This window comes from Topomyia yanbarensis, chromosome 2 (genome assembly GCF_030247195.1).
Source record: "Topomyia yanbarensis strain Yona2022 chromosome 2, ASM3024719v1, whole genome shotgun sequence".
Lineage (NCBI taxonomy): Eukaryota > Metazoa > Arthropoda > Insecta > Diptera > Culicidae > Topomyia > Topomyia yanbarensis.
Genome location: NC_080671.1, coordinates 323,770,470 through 323,789,438, shown reverse-complemented (window position 1 = coordinate 323,789,438; position 18,969 = coordinate 323,770,470). Strand labels below are relative to the sequence as shown.

General features: G+C 36.3%; 1 protein-coding gene across 1 annotated transcript in view; it reads left to right on the top strand.

Annotated features, from left to right (window-relative positions):
- The window catches only part of LOC131683772 (heparan-sulfate 6-O-sulfotransferase 1), an 84,328-nt gene extending 65,648 nt beyond the window's left edge, over positions 1-18,680 (top strand). The window contains exons 4-5 of the mRNA XM_058966047.1: positions 13,713-14,112; positions 17,967-18,680. Coding sequence (XP_058822030.1) covers positions 13,713-14,112; positions 17,967-18,105 — 539 coding nt within the window. The 3' untranslated portion in view covers positions 18,106-18,680. The remainder of the gene's footprint in view (positions 1-13,712; positions 14,113-17,966) is intronic.
- The last annotated feature ends 289 nt before the right edge of the window (positions 18,681-18,969 follow it).

Sequence of the window (18,969 nt, the reverse complement as noted above, 5' to 3'; positions counted from 1 at the left end):
GAAATACCGTTGCCGGGGATCTCTCAGTCGGAGTAGGATAATATCCGAGTCGATCTTGATAAAACTGGGAGCTAAATGGCTCAAGGAAGCGGGTATCGGTGCCGGGAGAAATTCTTCCGTCGAGAAATTATAGGGTAAGTTCACTGTCGGGGACTATCAAAGTAGATCGTGATAAGGTCTGGAGCTGAATGACTCACAAAAAAGGAGCTAAATAGCTCATAGAATCAGCATCTATACGGATCAAGGGGGCGAGAGCTAAATGGCGACGTAATAGATGGAGACAAGAAGCAAGATAGGAGTCGAGAGTTCAATCAAAGCTCAAACGTCGAGCCATTTCATAAACCAAGTGAGATAGAGCAGAAGAAAGAGGTGCAACGAAAGCACAACGAGCCCCCCTCACGAAGTAATACCTTTGTGTAGTTCCGTGGGAAAGAAGGGCGAAAAAAGAGTATGGAGTGTTTTAGTAGTTAGGCACGAATCTGAGTCGTGAGTCCCACACAGTACCAATACATTTTTAAACCTTACAATGAAAAAAATCGAATTTTATATAAGATTTGACCCTCCAGGCTTCGAAAAAAATCTTGAAAGTTTGAGTAAATTGTACCTAGACCCGGACCTATCTAAGCAAATCGCTCTTTTAGCTGGATAGATGTTAAAAAAAATTATTTATCGATCAAAGGTCCTAATTGTTAGTTTGTATTCTTTCTACATTTTGGAGCCATACAAAAATTTGCTCCGCGGCAGCGCTAGGCGACGATTAGCAAAGCTTCGTTTTCCATCCTTTTACAATGTAGGGGTAATTCGCACCTCCCTACGAAGCAATTGAGACCGTCAATTTTTTATTAGTTTTTGCCTTTCTCAATAGAAAGGTATTGCAATTGCTCTGAAAACCGACTTTTTAACAGAGGCCTGAAGGGCCGAGTGACATATACCATTCGATTCAGCTCGTCGAGTTCGGCAAATGTCTGTGTGTATATGTATGTGTGTGTACGCGAACACAATCTCACTCACTTTTCACAGAGATTACTGAACCCATTTTTACAAACTTAGTTCCAAATGAAAGGTGCAACGTTCCCATAGGCTGCTATTGAATTTCTAATGGATATCGACTTCCGGTTCCGGAATTACAGAATGATGAGTATGATCACGTAGTAAATGTCGATTTTAATAAATTCTGCAATGAATGAATAATGGTGAAAATTTTTCCAAAATGTGACCACGACTGCTTCGATTTGTAGTACTAGGTCACTAACAGCCATTCAAAGTCTTTTTGGTCACATTGCACAGTGGTCCAGATCGCTAATTTAGGAGGAATTTTTACTTTCTGACAAACCTGTATAATTTAGCCGTATCATGTCTTAGGATGAATTTGTGTACTTTAGAAGATGCTTCTTTTTATTGGAATAGTTATTAGGGTGGTTCTAATTTATCTAAAATACGAAAATAAACTTTTTACTGATGAAAGATAGAGCTCCACAGTCTTCCACAAAGTTGTAAAGTAACTTATTTTGAGTAAATTTGTTGAACATATTAAAGCTCTATCTCTTTTAGTTTTTGTTATACAAGAAATTTAAAAAAAAAGATTAGGGTGTTCCTGAAAAAAACGTTTTTTTAGTATAACTTTCGTATCTTTTACTTTTTGTTAACACAACCTTTGAACAGTTTATTGAAAACTTCAAGCCGAGTATTTTTCTCCAAGACACCGAAGGTCTAACTTTTTTCTTTAAAAAGTTATGGACACTTTTCGTTAAAAAAAATAGCCTATTTCAAGGCTCAATATCGCTGATACGGGCACCTAAAATTGAATTCTGTTTCCACCACATGAAAGACCATACTTATTAGTATATTTGAGCAAAAATTGGCGAATACGATATTTTTTTAAAATTTGCAATTTAGATTTAAAGTTTGTAGTTTTGCAGGTTCAACGCATTAAAGCATTTACACACATATCGTTGTATTATGAAAAAAGCCACTTTCAAATATCATTCTCTCATCGCAGCAAGCTTTGCATAAGTGAAACGACTGTCAAAAAAGGTTTCTGATTTTATTCGTTTTAAATAAAACTAGTAAATATGGATATTAGTCGAAGAGAGTTGGCGAATTTGCTTATTGCTGGTAAAAAGACAGATGAACTGCTTAAGTTCATTACAAGTAGTAATCCAAATGTAAAATTGAGACTTGTTAATGTTCGAAAGAAATTTTATATTTTGTTAAAACAACTTTTGAACAGCTTTTAGAAAACTTCAATCCACGTTTTTTCATAACTCTGAAGTCTAACTTTATACTTTCAAAAGTTATGGAAACTTTTCGCTCATAAATAGCCCTTTTTCAAATGTCATTATCTCTGATTGGGGCAAATAAAAGTAAGTTCGGATTGAACCATAGAAAAGAACATACTTTTAAGTATATTTGAGCAAAAATTGGAAAATATTATTTTTTTTAAGCATGTAATTTTAAATTTACTAACCAAAGTTTTAAATTTTATCGCATAGCGACATAAAAGAAATTGCCTAAAGCCTTTGTATTTCCTTTTCTGTTTTGCTTACATATCAACAATACAGAATGTGTTCATTAAAAATAATTTGGCTATGACAACAATTTATGATTTATATAAGGAGAATTTATTCAATGCCAATTAATTCAAAAGTAGATGCATTGCATTTTCAGGTATATCCAGCGGTGCTCGTTGAATTCGATGTTTACATTTAAGAGAAATTATAGGATCTGATGAAACAAGAAGTCTCTTGAAAACGTCATCAAGATTGACGAGTCGATCGAATTTGCGTGCGTGGAATTCTCGGAATCTGCGAATACTTTTATTCCTGGTTTCTTGAACTTCTTCACTGCACATACCTACTGGCAGCATGTTATGTTGAATAATGCTTCCTCCATGGACCAGGAGTTTATGCACGGTTGGTGAGAGAGCGTACCAACCATACAGGCGTACATAAAGCAATCGTGTATCTTCGGCGTAACTCCGGTAAGCATCCGCGTTAATTCCCAATTTGCTGTTGATGATTGTTAATAGCACATACATACATTCTAGCAACATTTCGTCCAACCCGGTTTCTTCTGCAACGACATCTCGGTTTCTGAAAAATTTTCGAGCTGTGTTACCATCGTTAGAATTTCCGCCACCTGGCAAAGGTTCGCTAATACGAAGACCTAAACGGTCACGTAACGCTTGTCGAATTTTTATTTGTCGTTCCTTAAGCTCGCTGGTATTTTTGCCTACGCGCCAACGCGGTTTTGCTAGAGCTAAACGGTAAGCAATATTCAATAGTAACTCCATTGCTCGTATTAATGCATGTAAAGGTGAAAAAACATATAAACTATCCGGTGGATCGCTGGCTTCCAGTAAAGGATCATTCAATCGCTTTCCGGAGCGTTTGCATATATAACACGCTTGAGACGGTGTGCCTGTTACGTCATTCACTACCTTCGTATCAACCATGGAAAATATGAAGCTTGAACTAATCGGAATCTTGCGCATATTAACATTTACTATAGTCGGGACTAATTCATCGATTTGCTTGTTCATCGCGGCAACTTCATCCTTTGTTAGTTCAGGATTTTCCTTCTTGAAAATTAATTTTACTGGTCGGCACAGGGATACTGAAGATGGAAAATCATTATTCCAAAGAATGCAATCTCTTGACTCATCTTTCCGGCGACTAACTACACGTAAAGGTACTATAGATAGAGCAAATATATGCGAATCGTTATACTCGAATAGTTCTCCATTTTCATCTTCGTCAACGCACATTTGCTTGTATCTATGTTCAAGTGGAAAAGAGACTGTCAGTCAAAGTTTAGAAGAAAAATAATGTTGCCTACCGGGAATGGTTGCTGCTTCCATCGCAGCCCCACTTAAAGATAACAAACGTATTATCCTCAGGATGCAGTGGTAGAACTCCAATATTCAGAAACGAGATGAGTCGTTCCACGGTATGGTTAACAAGAGCTTGAAGGGGAACATACGCACAAGAAGGCTGAACAGAAATTCCTGAAAAAAATTGTTGATTCAGGGACGAATCTTTGAGAATAGTACATACCGATCGGATAGCATAGTTTCTTTTCTTCTACTATTTTATTATACGCGGGATAAATGTCCAAACCCTTCTGCATAACTGAGCTGCGTATGTTTTGGTACTGCGCCTTAGAAAAATCATTTTCACAAATAAATCTAAGTGCCTCCTCCGCAGTAAACGCTTCTGCAATCGGGACAGCCATAGATCCTAAATTCTCTACGGTAGATCTGACGGGACTTTTCGACAATCGTTCGATTTGTCTGCCAACTAAACGGAAACCAGTAGAATTAGCGTTGACGGCTGACGCTAAACCAAGTTCTTCCGTGGAATACTTATCGCGCAACTTTCCTAATCTTTTTATTTTGGCTCTGCGACATATTTCGGAAAATGGTTTCCTCTTTCGGCCTTTACCTTTACCTTCGACTTCGAATCTTAGCTTTCCTTCAAGCCACACAAAATTTTCCAGCTCAAACCGAATTTGCGTGCGCTTACTCCGAATCCACAACCTTCTAAATTCCAACATGAAGATTTTTATTTTCTTCCGAGCACTAACAAGTCTCAATTTTACATTTGGATTACTACTTGTAATGAACTTAAGCAGTTCATCTGTCTTTTTACCAGCAATAAGCAAATTCGCCAACTCTCTTCGACTAATATCCATATTTACTAGTTTTATTTAAAACGAATAAAATCAGAAACCTTTTTTGACAGTCGTTTCACTTATGCAAAGCTTGCTGCGATGAGAGAATGATATTTGAAAGTGGCTTTTTTCATAATACAACGATATGTGTGTAAATGCTTTAATGCGTTGAACCTGCAAAACTACAAACTTTAAATCTAAATTGCAAATTTTAAAAAAATATCGTATTCGCCAATTTTTGCTCAAATATACTAATAAGTATGGTCTTTCATGTGGTGGAAACAGAATTCAATTTTAGGTGCCCGCATCAGCGATATTGAGCCTTGAAATAGGCTATTTTTTTAACGAAAAGTGTCCATAACTTTTTAAAGAAAAAAGTTAGACCTTCGATGTCTTGGAGAAAAATACTCGGCTTGAAGTTTTCAATAAGCTGTTCAAAGGTTGTGTTAACAAAAAGTAAAAGATACGAAAGTTATACTAAAAAAACGTTTTTTTCAGGAACACCCTAATCTTTTTTTTTAAATTTCTTGTATAACAAAAACTAAAAGAGATAGAGCTTTAATATGTTCAACAAATTTATTCAAAATAAGTTACTTTACAACTTTGTGGAAGACTGTGGAGCTCTATCTTTCATCAGTAAAAAGTTTATTTTCGTATTTTAGATAAATTAGAACCACCCTAATAACTATTCCAATAAAAAGAAGCATCTTCTAAAGTACACAAATTCATCCTAAGACATGATACGGCTAAATTATACAGGTTTGTCAGAAAGTAAAAATTCCTCCTAAATTAGCGATCTGGACCACTGTGCATTGGTCACCATTATCGGTTCCGGAAGCCCCGGCGGAAGTATCCAAATTCAGAATAACAGTCACATCGGTTTCTCGGAGATGGCTAGACCGAATCAACCAAACTTAGTCTCAAATGAAAGATGTTGCGTCCCCGTAAATGCCTATTAAATTTTATCCCGAACCGACTTCCGGAGTTACGTATTATGGCGTGCGATCACATAGCAAATTGTGATTCAAACCAATACTCCGTTGAAAGCAAAAAGGTAAAAATTTCGCTAAAATGTCTCTCAAACATTACTTAAAACATAAACTTAAATTTGCAGTTCTAGGTCACCGACGGCCAAACAAACTTTCGTTGACTACATTGACCACCATAGACGGTTCCGGAAGTCCCCGGGAAAAGCGGCCATCTTTCAAAACTAGCATATCAGATTCTCGGAAATGGTTGGGCCGATTTTCACAAACTTAGTCCCAAATGATAGCTATATTATCCCCACATATGCCTGTAAAATTTCGCACGGATCGCTTATATGGTTCCGGAAATATAGACTGAACCGTCCGGTCACATATGAAATTTCAGAAATCGAATTCGTATTTTTGATGCCCAACATCTTTAAAATGCATGAAACGTCGAGATTTTATCTCGAAAATTTTTTTTTTATTGAGAATCGACTTTTTGGGACTTTTCGCCGATTTCGCACCTTTTTTCAGTTCAATATTACCGTGGCTGTATTTTTTTACAAAATTTTAAAACTCGAATAATGATTTTTTTTCTTGTATATAGTTGTCATGTCATGTATAATAATAAAATGTAATATTTGTATTTGAGAGCTTTTAATGATTATAAACAACGCAAACATTCTCGTGTTCATGATTGAGAAAGGCTCGATTGCACCGCTAGGTGGATTAAAACAGATTTTTTTAAATGGAATTGTGTTTACCTAGGAAATCTTTCTTGGAAAAACTCTTGAAGATGCAAAATTGCAATTTGTAATTTGTTTATTATGGGTTTTAAGCCAAGATGCAAAAAATTAGTAAAAAAAAATAATCTGGGTAGTCGATTGGCGCATCATGTATTTTCTTTGCTATGGTGTGTGCAATCGTGTGCGCAGCCGCAAGCCGCTGAACGGTAGTTGATGGAAGAGGGGGTCCGAATAACCCCGTTCGCTCATTTCGCACAAAAGTGGTGAGCGTCTGGAAAATATCTGTGTTACCCAAACAAAAATCATTCCCTAAAATAGAAACCTTAAGTTTTCCAAAACACTTACCCGATATTTTTTACACTTTTATTTATTACTTTTATCACGGTTGTACCATTATAATGATTTTTATGTTGAGGATCGCAAAAAAATGAAACACGTTGTATCTCTTTTCTAAAAAAAACCTACAGAATGAGATTCATCTGTCAAAATTATTGTTTCAGAATGGCGCTTCCACGAATATATACGACAGTCAGAAAGTCTTACGATTTTTTGAGAAATCGAAGGGTAATTCAGACCCTTCGATTTCTCAAAAAATCGTAAGACAGACCCTAAGGTTTTAATAGCCATGGGTTCCCTTATATTTATTTTATAGGAAATGTAAATATATAGTAACTAATTTCAGCAAAATACATGGGTCGTCAAATGGTGGGATAACAAAATTCTCACATGTTTCCTATCTCATGTCTCCACGCGAGTCTAAGTCTATTGATGACATTTGGTCCTTAGACCGGCGCACAGTGGCACGACGTGTGACAAAAACCCCCAAAATGAATGTCCTGTAATTCTTTTGTAAATATTTATTTTATTTTTCTCCCAGTTTGGATAAAAGTATTTCAAATTTTTTCCATAATCGGATGAAAACTGAATTTTTCACATGTTATTGAAGCAGCTGATGTCGAGGATTTCGTTCAATTCAATGTATATGAAATTAGAACTTCAAATGGCGATATCTCAAGAACTACACGGCCGATTAGAGTAGTTTTGAGTTCTTGGAAAGAAGAATTAATATGCTTAACTATAGATGTGAGCTTTTTGTGATTGATTGAAATTGATTTGAAAAATGATTTACGTTTATTCTGTATCAAGTAAAAGCAATTGAGAAATTCTATGTCATATCAGTAATTTATCTTTATACGTGTTCCAATTTTTGAGATGGCCTCCCATGTGTCACTTATTCTCAATCTGACTTAAAATTTAGTGTACTTTCAAGATATAAAGTCCTCATCTTGCGCTTTTTTGCGCCGAAGTTATTGTCTATGTTTTTGCAAATACCCATATGGAGACGCCCTGTAGCTCATAAATCTTCTTACAAATTGGTTGCCTAAAGAGCATCATATTGCTGAAAATTAGTGATTTTTACTAGCTTTGTCACCCATTTCTGGTATCCGATGTGATTGACTACTATTATTAACTTGTATATTATCCCTTTAACGTCCAACGCCTTCAAATGGATTTATATAAAAGTAGTCGAAAAAAAGAATTATGGAATTTCAAAACTGATAGCGGAAATGGATTCAGCGACCCAAAATTAGTTAAAAACCAAATTTTTAGCCACATAAACCAATTTTTATAATTTTGTTACAACTTTATATGAACAGGTGCCACTGTGCGGCGACGACTGGGTGTTATCAGCCTTCTACCGATAGTTGTAGAATGAGAGGGTGCGAATAGATCTAACATTGCCGTAAAAATAAATAGTTGATCGGAAATTAGCCCCAATACGACTAATCTGACTAGTATCGATGATCACGAATCAATACGTATTGAAAATTCGCCGCGTCTGTTTTTATGAACCTAATTTCAAGCTCCGTTATTGCTAACAAGCCCGTGCATCAGGTTAACAATCCTTTATATTTCCCGTCAGTGTTCGTTATTATCACTCGTATACTTGTATTCCACAAACAATCCGATATGGAAAAATAGAAATACTTTCCATGATTTATAACATCTCGCGTTATCTTTGCCTGTATAATGTGTTATCACTCGGTAGTTTTTAAGCCAATTAATATGTCGTAGAGTAGAAGTAGCAAATTCCGTCCAAATACTGTTGCAATAAATAGTGATCCGGCCCATTACGCAGATCAGATTAGCTTACCTAGCACGGTCGGCTGTGTAGAGTTCAAATTGCTTTTATTTAGGGAACATAGGATACTCTCGGTAGCCGGTTGCCCAGAGTTTAAAAAGAACCAAAAACTAAACGAGATCTTTTCTTTTTCGAGTCATCGTGTACTCGAAGACTAACTAAACAACTACCTAATAAAATATGCTTTACAGGTCGCATCACATTGCTTGGAGCGAATCCTAGACCTTATATCCTTCCAAACTACCAACTCCGCGACACCTATGGAAGAGTCTGATGAATCGTCGTCCTTCCGTTAAGTAGGTGGAGCATCAACACGTCCTGTCTACCTTATCCTTTATCCTTCTCCATGAACGATGAAGATGGGGGCGGCCGGCAATGATGGCTATCATGTTGTTGAGGTTTTAATGTGAGTCGGATTGGTATGAATTCCTGCTTACCATTTCCTAAGCAACTTTTATTAGATAATCAGCAGTCAAACATGATGAAGTCAGTGTGCAATCCGCCAAAATCATCGTCACAACGCAACGCAACGCAAGTAACTAATTTCAGCAAAATACATGCATTTTGAACCGGGTGCAATTAATTTAAGGGCGGCGTCTGGTGTAGAGGGCAAAAATAATCAACTTCTTTTTTATTCGCTTAATAGTTAGTGTTGAATCTCTAGACAAATCTCCCGAAATCTCGGTGGCCACTTCTTTTGTTTTAAACAGCCATGCATTCCTCGCGCGTATTTGCTATATAGCACGCGCAGATTTCTATCTATCGGCAATAATTTTAGAAAAACTGATAGCGATAAAAATACTGTGTAAACAATACACTCTAAACTACTTCTACCCAAATTTTCGAGAGAAAATACCCAATAGGTAATTTTCTACAGCGTTTTTTCCGTATTGCAATTTGACGTGAGACACCCTTTAATAGCGCTTTTCTCAAAACCGTGTTTTTCAAATTGTCGAACACTTGACTTGATTTTTTATGTGTAGCCTGTCGATGAACCACAGAAAACTGAATAAAAAATTTTTCTCCCTATTATTTTGAAGAAAAATGAGCGAATTTTACAGTAAAATATGAGATTTTTCGGTTTTCATGAAGCCATTTTCCGAAACTCGAACTTTTTTCTATTTTTTGTGGTTCATCGACTAACTACAAGTCTAAGCTTTACCAAACTTATTGAATTTCCCGTATCAGACAATTTTGTTCGCCGTGGCGCTCCTCGACTTGGAAATGGTTGGACGTCTACTCTTGGAACGCTTATATGTGTGGCTCTGTGTGATTGAAAATATTTTTTTTTTTCGTATACAATGAATGTATAAAGCGATCCTAACATTACACAAAAGATCTATTGTTACTTTGCTTTCAAAATCGTAAAATAAGATAACTTTTGTTTTGAGTGCATTACACCAGACGCTCCCCTTAATATTCATTACAGTTTGAAGCGTAACTGTCTGGTCACAGTGAATCTGAACCTGTACTGTGTACCGAAAGTCCACAATCTGCAACGTACAGAAGCTGCATCAAAATCAGTTAAAATATTTGTACCTTCCCAAATAAAACATAGTGTGTTCTCAAGAATATAGAACTTGTTCTAAAAAGTCAAACACAGTGTTCAAGCGATCAACATAAAATTTAATGCTATGCAAGAAAGATGAAATAAAACCAAGTTAAAAATCTATATTACTACGGTTCGACGGTTTTCCGAATAAAAACAGCCTGATGATTAGGTAGAATCAGTAAACTATCCCGAGAAACGTGATAAATTGGTAAATGCGTAGAGGCAGTTAACCAGAAAGCAATTAAACTACAGATTATTCGCCTGGCTTCTACAAGCCAAGAGTCAATGATTTGTTGTCTCGACTTTCGTCGCACTTGTCGCTATCTTTCAACCGGTTCATGAACGATTCGCCTAATTAGTACACATATATTCATCACTTACAATGCAGCTCAAGCAAATTGACGAATCACGTTGGGATGAAAATTGCTAGGGTTGATAATGCAATGCAATCGTGGCAGAGCTATAAAACATTTTATTACTGGTAGTTACCAATAAATTATACAGTAGAAGATACGAGATGGAACTCTTGCTAGAAACTAGCATGAAGGAACTCATAAGCAAGTGTTTGTCCTCCGTTCCAGTCAGTACTGTACACGTCGAATTGTAATGTAGAGCATCACAGAAAGTAAAGGCTTCAAATTTGTAGAAAAAACATCGTTCAACAAAGGTGTTATTTTTACTCTGCCGGCGAGATATGATATAATAGTAGTACCTAATTAGAACAGTAGTAGATGTAGTACATTTTTCAAATTGCTATTGTAACAAAGTGTTGCAGTAATATTGTTGTATACAATTCTCGGACAAACAAGACTTGAAGAATACTATAAAAGATTGGTTACTGAAATTAATTATTGCTTTATTCCAGCGAATCAAAGCAATTCAAACAAAACGAAGGTCATTAGAAGCAATAGAAGTCTCATTATACAGAGAAACGAAATTTATCTATCAGTCCAAAATCTGCCAATATCAACTAGAGCCAGTAACAGCAAATTCCGCGCTTGGGCTACGATGGTTGCGACTGCAATTCGACCAATTGCTAGCACCTGCCCAGGTTTCCACGTTGAAAATTTACTTTTTACATAATATAAAATTCTAATAAAAGAAATGTATAGAATTTGCTCAAAGATTTTTTTCTAAGGCCCAGGGGGTCTTATATACCAATAGAATCAGCTCGACGATTTGGGATAATGTATGTGTGTATGTATGCGGCAAGCTCTCATTCGTATTTCTCACTTTCTCAGTAATAACTGAGCCAACCTTAGCCAAAACAAGTTCAAATGAAAGGCCTCTAACGCTAGTGATCTGTCGTCAAAGGTTGTTGGTCTGGTCACATACAACAAAAAACCACATTTGATCAATTTAATATGCTCTCAAAATCTTGATTTATGGGGAAAAACCCCTTTTCAGGGCTTCCGATACAAAAAAAATCTACGCGGTCATTTTTCAACTGATTTTCAATTTTAGTGTTCTGGAAAGAAAAAAAAATGAACGTTCTAACGGTGTACCTGGTTATGTTTTTTTTTGTTAATAATACTATGCGGTTTTGGGACAACACCATAAAATTATCATTATTTATGACTTTTTCATGAAAAATGTGAAAATTGCTCAACATTTTTATTAAGAGGTTCCTTTGTTTTAACAGAAATTTAGAAAGAACGCATTTAGTTTTGCATCCAACGACGGTTGCAAAATGGCAGAATCTTTATTTTCTTCCAAATTAGAAACTTTCTCGCATGAACTTTTAAGAGTACGATCTCATATAAAATTTTCAAAAAATGATTTTTTTGCTCGATAATATATATTTAAAAGCATGTTCCTCCCCAAGGTTGAGGGGTTTGACGGTATTACAAACATCATCAAGCATATTGCGTGCATCAATGTTACAGAACATCTGACAGACAATTGCTTTAAGATGGTTATTGCGTAACGCCTCGATAGTGATGCATCGGGGAGACCGCGAGGGCTTTTGCGCCTTTTTTATGTTTTATGTTTTTTCATACTCTACACTAGACTGCCCAGAAAAAGAAAGAAATTTTTGAAAACTGATTCGGCCCACCCCTTAGACGATTTCTAGTTTCACCAGGAGTAATTGCACCAAATTTCAAGCAAATCTGACAAGTCTAGCTACCGGACCAACGTGCCTGAAGTTTGTATGGGATCTTTCGACAATTTATATGGAGAAAACCCACTAGCTCGCATTTTTGCAGCTAGGTGGCACTGTATGCATCGTATTATCACTGTAAGTGAAAATAAGATAGATAATTTAATTGTCTACAACTTTGCCGAAACCTGCTAGTCAATCTGACTTTGTTAAAAGAAGTTATTAAACTTTTAGTGAAGTCATGTCTGAGTCAGTTTTGCATGGGGCCTAGCAGTGCATGGTAGTGTATCAGTACTCGATTTCCACAAACTATACATTTTTGTGAAAGAATTGTAGTATACAATACGTGTTATGTTTTGGTCAGAAACTTTTTGGTTCCATATGTGACCGCGTAGAGGGTGCCAACCTAATTTCTATCTCTCTCCGTTAAAAAGATAGTGTTAGCGTCATCTATGTGGTCACAGGTAGAACTAAAATTTTCTAACCAATAGATAACTCGTATTAAGTACTACAATTCTTCTGAACATACTATTGAACTAAATCTACCCATTATTTCACAAAAGTGTATAGTTCGTGGAAATCGAGTACTGATACTCAACCATGCATTGCTAGGCCCCATGCAAAACTGACTCAAACATCACATTGCTAAAAGTTTAATAACTTCTTTCAACCAAGTCGGATTGACTGGAGGTAATGGTTTTCATTGGAGATTGCCAGACATTTACTTTTACGTCAGGTATAGCTCAGGGAGGCTAGTTGGAACCGTTGATGTTTCTACTTTACTTCAATGACGAGTATTTAGTGTTAAAGACGGTCCTTCGCGCATACAATTCAAAAATACTTCATTTCTTCCGCTCACTCAATTGAGTACTGCATATTTCTCCAATAATAGCTTGAAATCTTCGCTTCTTGTGGCGTAGCAAGAATCGCGTGTCCGAAGAGGTACTTGGGTTGCGAATTCTCACGAAAGATGCTCTGGCAGAGTATCGCCAAACACGTTCGAGCGAGACGTTACAGAGGAGGCGGATCACTTTTAGATTGTCTTGGGTTTCCACTCGCCTAATATGGTCACCCTATATATTGATGGAATATGATTTTAAACTACGACTTGATGAACAATTTTTCTTGAACTAGTTGTCCCTATTTCGAAGGTATACCTAAGCAGAAACGTAGATCGACATTTTCTCCGTTGCATTTTTAGTTTTCAAAATAAAATTCTTTCGATAGAAGGTAGTTAGTTAATAATAAAATAATATAATAAAATGTTTTCTCGAGATGAATACCAAAAACTTCTCTCAAAATATGTAATTATTTCTATCTGTATATGGGACATCCCACTACATAGGGCCTCACCGTAGGCACCTTTATGTATATAATCGACAAATTTTACTGAGATTGCCTCTAGTTTGTGCCTGGCAACACAACAACTTGATTGCTTGTTACATAATCATTTGCACCACACAAACTAATTCTAAACCACAATTTTCATATCCGCTTCTTTCTCTTCTTCCACCTCTTTCGTCCTGAACAGGTGAAAACTGGAACGGCGTACCACTGGACAAATTCGCCGGCTGCGAGAGTAATCTTGCGGCCAACCGCCAGACCCGCATGCTAGCCGATCTGGCGCTGGTTGGCTGCTACAACAAAACCTACATGCCATCGACCGAGCGCGACCGCATCATGCTGGCCAGTGCCAAGCGCAACCTCGCCGCCATGTCCTACTTCGGGCTGACCGAGTATCAGAAAATCTCGCAGTACATCTTTGAGGAAACGTTCAATTTGCGCTTCGCCATACCGTTCGAGCAGCACAACAACACCGTGTCGACGAGCACCATGAACGGTTTAACGCCCGATCAGAGGGCAAAAATAGATAAGCTAAATGCACTCGACATCGAGCTGTATGCATTTGCGAAGAAATTAATGTTCCAAAGGTAAGGCCCATTTATCTATGCTTCGATTTTTTTTGGTCTATTTGCCCTCTGAGGAAGTTGGCGGGAGATCCACATTAGGTGAACTCTAACACAATCGAGTGAGGGTACACGATGTGCATAATATTACACATCACACCAGAACAAGCCTTCGTTTAGCAGTTTATATTCCATGCTTTCTGCGCTCTCGCGTTATCTGATGGGAAAACGACTATTAATTGAAATTGTAAGGAGGAACACAAATAAGGAGAAACAAAAGCGTTGTAATGTTGACCAGACACGCAACCGATTTGTACCTTTGGATATTACGCAACCGACCGACCATGCACGTGGCGTGTTGACGTGGACCTCAGAAAGGAACTGTTTATGAATTATTGGGAAAAAGAATACGTTTTAAAACGAAATGGAAAATGTGTTGAGTGTTGTTCTAAAATGCCGTCCCGCATTTTACAGATCACTTCTCACTTACGATTAGACATTTGGTATATTAGACTGCTTATCAGTGTGGGTTTAATGAGAACGTCATTAGTTCAGCCGTTTAAGAAGAGACCAGTAAAAGATTACAAATTAATCTCGTATACTGGTTTACTGTTATCCTAAATAGGGTGACTTGCCTCATTCGATGCAGTCACTACTTCTTTAATTGTGCATTCTACAATCGAATGTTTGTATACTGGTATCAATAGCTTCGCTGCGTTATTAAACGGCATTTGAAATGAAATGTGGTGAACATTGCGAAATATTTGTGTGCGGGCGACAGAAAAACTCGTAGCGGCGTAATTTTTACCCTTCGATATTCTAATGTACTGAACAAAGATAGTAAACACCATAGATTAGTAGGATTATTTTGTATTTAAACAAATTCAATGAGACATTCAATTACCATTGCACAGTGGTCCGAATTCACAATTTAGGAAGACAAAAATGTTTGTGGCTAAACCTTATGTTTTAGAGCTATGATGTCTTCAGGACAAATAATCAGTATTGATTAGGGTGGCTCTTATTGTTAGGGTGCTTCAAAAATTATTTTCTGATTGTGAGGAGATAGAATATTGCAGTCTTCAGCAACATTGTAGAGGAACTTACACCAAGCAACTTTGCCGAAGACGTCATAGTTGTATCTCCAAAGGTTTTTATTTTATAGCTATTTTAATTGAGCAACTTAGGGTGTTCCTAACATAAACAGTTTTTTTGCTCTAACTTTTTTATTTTTTATTTCTCATAAACGGTGTCTTCAGACAACTTGTAAAGCTTATGGAGACAATTTTTTTCATAAAAGAAGAATTCAGGTATCACTTTCAGAACCGAAGTTATGAGTAATATTGTATAAAAAATAAGTCCTTTTAAAATATTTATATCTAAAATTGGGGCAAACAAAAATAATTTCTTCTTCTTGCATTTCAAAGAGCATACTTTCAGGCATGTTTAGAAAAAAATTGCGAAGGTGATATTTCTGATAAAAATTTAAATGAAGTTTGAATATTGTGATTTTACTACTGAAAAATGCCTCATGTAGAGTCAAAATTTCTCGAATGGGTCACCCAAATTAGGTGATATCGCAATTTCGATGGAAGATCCATTTTTTGGTAGTATATGGCATTGCAAAACCAAATCCAGATGGGTTCCGCGAAAAAAATGTTTTTTTTATATTTTTTTTAAGCTGCGTGCAAGGTAATCGATTTCCAAATAAGCTATGCTAGTCCCCATATTTAATTTAGAATAATGTAATTGGCGGAACATCTTTTTTCTCGACGGCATGTTGTTAAAAATGTTAAAAAGATTTATTCCATTTTTTATAGACAATTGTTTAAAAAATCTACAAAAATTCGGATTGGAAAAAAATACGAACAATCTGTGACAATTTTTGTTTTGCTGATTAGTACGTTAAAATTTAATTAGGTCGCCCGTAGTAACATTTTAAAAATAAGCGGGCTAAAAACTTCAAATGTCAATATTTTCACAGGCTAACACAAATAAAACTGAAAAACAATTCTTCGCCCGCTTTAACGGTCATTTTTAGTTGGGACTGTGGTCGCATTTGAGATTATGGCACCACTTATATATCGTAGATGTTGTGCTATCTGATAACAAACGCCATTTTGGGGTAAACTTAGTTAGATATGCCATATAACTTGTCTAAAAAATCTCTACAAAGTCGCGTTTTCAGAATGTTAACATTCTGCTTGATTACTGAGATATAGTGAGAAACGTGCTGAGAAAATTTTTAAATTTTTGCTTCAAATGACTGTTTCTGTGCATTGGCTCTAGTTATCTTGATGTATAAGATATTTTTATGTGTAAAACTATCTGAGAAACACAATGGCATAATCATTTTTGAAACAAAAATACACAATTTCTGAGAAAAATGCAGTTGAAGTTTTAAACGGAAAATGTAGCACTGTAACTAAAAATAAGTATTTATTCTAGATTCCCTGGCCCATTTCCTTCAAAATGTACCTCATCGATTGTTTATAGACCAAATATAGTCAAAGATATGAATAAAAGTTAATAAATTAATGATTTTTTTCTATGGAAAATTTTCCATGCACGATTATGACACGCCATACAAATTTTGTCATCAATACACACCTATGACACGTGTGAGTGCGACTTTTGTTTACATTTATAGAAAAAACAACATAGTCAACCGGTCTTCGTAATATTTGAGATGTTAATGCAGAGTAGATAGATGCATCAATTGTCTTCTTTGAATTGTTTTTACCATTTATAAGTTTCAATATATTCAATCTCAAACATTAAAAATCATTTTTCTCGAAATGTGCTAAATGGCTTTTGTCATAAGATAGGACAACAGCGACGATATGCGCAAGTATACGGGGGATAGACCACTAGTGGAAAATTGTGCCTGAGCCTGAGGGATAACCCTTTTGTAAATTAATGGTTGGGACCGTGTATAAAAGGTGGAGCTAGTGTTCTAGTAAAATTCGCGGATCGATATTTTTTAACGAATTTCCTCAAAGTGTTATGTCTGTTAACCTATGATATTATGGTAAAAACTAAATTTTTTTAGGTGCCCATCTTGATTTGGTTTTGCAATGCCACATACTACCAAAAAATTGGATCTTCCATCGAAAATGTGACAATTTGGGTGGCCCATTCGACAAATTTTGACTCTATATAAGGAATTTTCGGTAGTAAAATCACAATTTTCAAACTCAATTTAAATTTTTTTCCGAAATATCACCTTCGCAATTTTTTTTCTAAATATGCCTGAAAGTATGCTCTTTGAAATGCAAGAAGAAGAAATTATTTTTAATTCCCCCAATTTTAGATATAAATATTTTAAAAGGACCTATTATTTATTCAATATTACTCTTAACTTCGGTTCTGAAAGTGATATCTGAATTCTTCTTTTATGAAAAAATTTATCTCGATAAGCTTTACAAGTTGTCTGAAGGCACCGTTTATGAGAAATAAAAAATAAAAAAAATTAGAGCAAAAAAATGTTTTTGTTAGGAACACCCTAAGTTGCTCAATTAAACTAGCTATAAAATAAAAACCTTTGGAGATGCAACTATGACGTCTTCGGCAAAGTTGCTTGGTGTAAGTTCCTCTACAATGTTGCTGAAGACTGCAATATTCTATCTCCTCACAATCAGAAAATAATTTTTGAAGCACCCTAACAATAAGAGCCACCCTAATACCATCTACATCTGGAGATGGCCTAATCAATACTGATTATTTGTCCTGAAGACATCATAGCTCTAAAACATAAGGTTTAGCCACAAACATTTTTGTCTTCCTAAATTGTGAATTCGGACCACTGTGCATTGTCTCCATGTAAAAAAAATGAAAATGCTTAAATTTCGTGTTTTGCTTTCTTTTTTCTTTTACAGATTTGAAAGACTAAAAGCCAAAGATAATGATTTTAATGTAAGATTCGCGCATTTGGGAAACCTAGGAGTTAAGAACGGTGTTACCGAGTTCAACTGGGACAGCAACATCGACGATGTGCCCAGCAGTGAGAATCACTGATACGGAAGGGTATGGGGTCGTTCCGAAGCGACATTCCCGCACAAATCGCCATACAAGTGGATACCGAAAGCGTTGCCATCGAGTCCTCCGCTGAATCGTCCTGCACAAGCCTCGTCACTAACTGTCAATACTGTCACTTTGTCCCGCATCAATCACCTTCCCGCCGAAAGTCGTCCACCGACAGTGGCGGCGGGCGCAAATTCATCATTTTTCAATCTCAAACTACTCGCTTCCACTAGTCCGAATGAAAGGAAGCAGCTTCGACGGTCGCAGCCGCAGGACCTCGGCAGGGGACGATCCTTCAAGTTGACTAAGCAACAGATTACAATGCAAACGCTGCGCGATAGTCCGCCATCAGAAACTCAGGAGATGAGCAGCAACAGCAGCACCCAGTGATGCTGGATAGTCATAGGATGTTAGCTCCGAGTGTTGTTTGCATACTGATTTTAGCATTTTTAGTACTGACGCAGAATGTGAATATTTTACCTAATACATACACACACAACAAACAGAATTGTTTCATAATACCTTAAGAACTAATAATAAACATCTACACCCATGCGAAAGGTGTATTAAAATAGCATATGCATAATTTGTTATTCATGAAAGAAAAGCTTTAATTGAAACTAAAATTAAGTAAAGATGAATATAAACGAGGACTATGCATGTGACGGAACTCATTAGCTTGGGTGCAGATGCAGATGTTTTTTTATGGAGCTGTTAGTAATATATGTAATAAGTATAAGCGAATTCGTAAGCAGACATTTGAGAGCTCGTACATATTGTGTAGACATTAAATTACTCTACATTGAATATTCACTCTAGAAATATTTGGGTACTAGTGTTCGGTGTTGCATGTTCGTA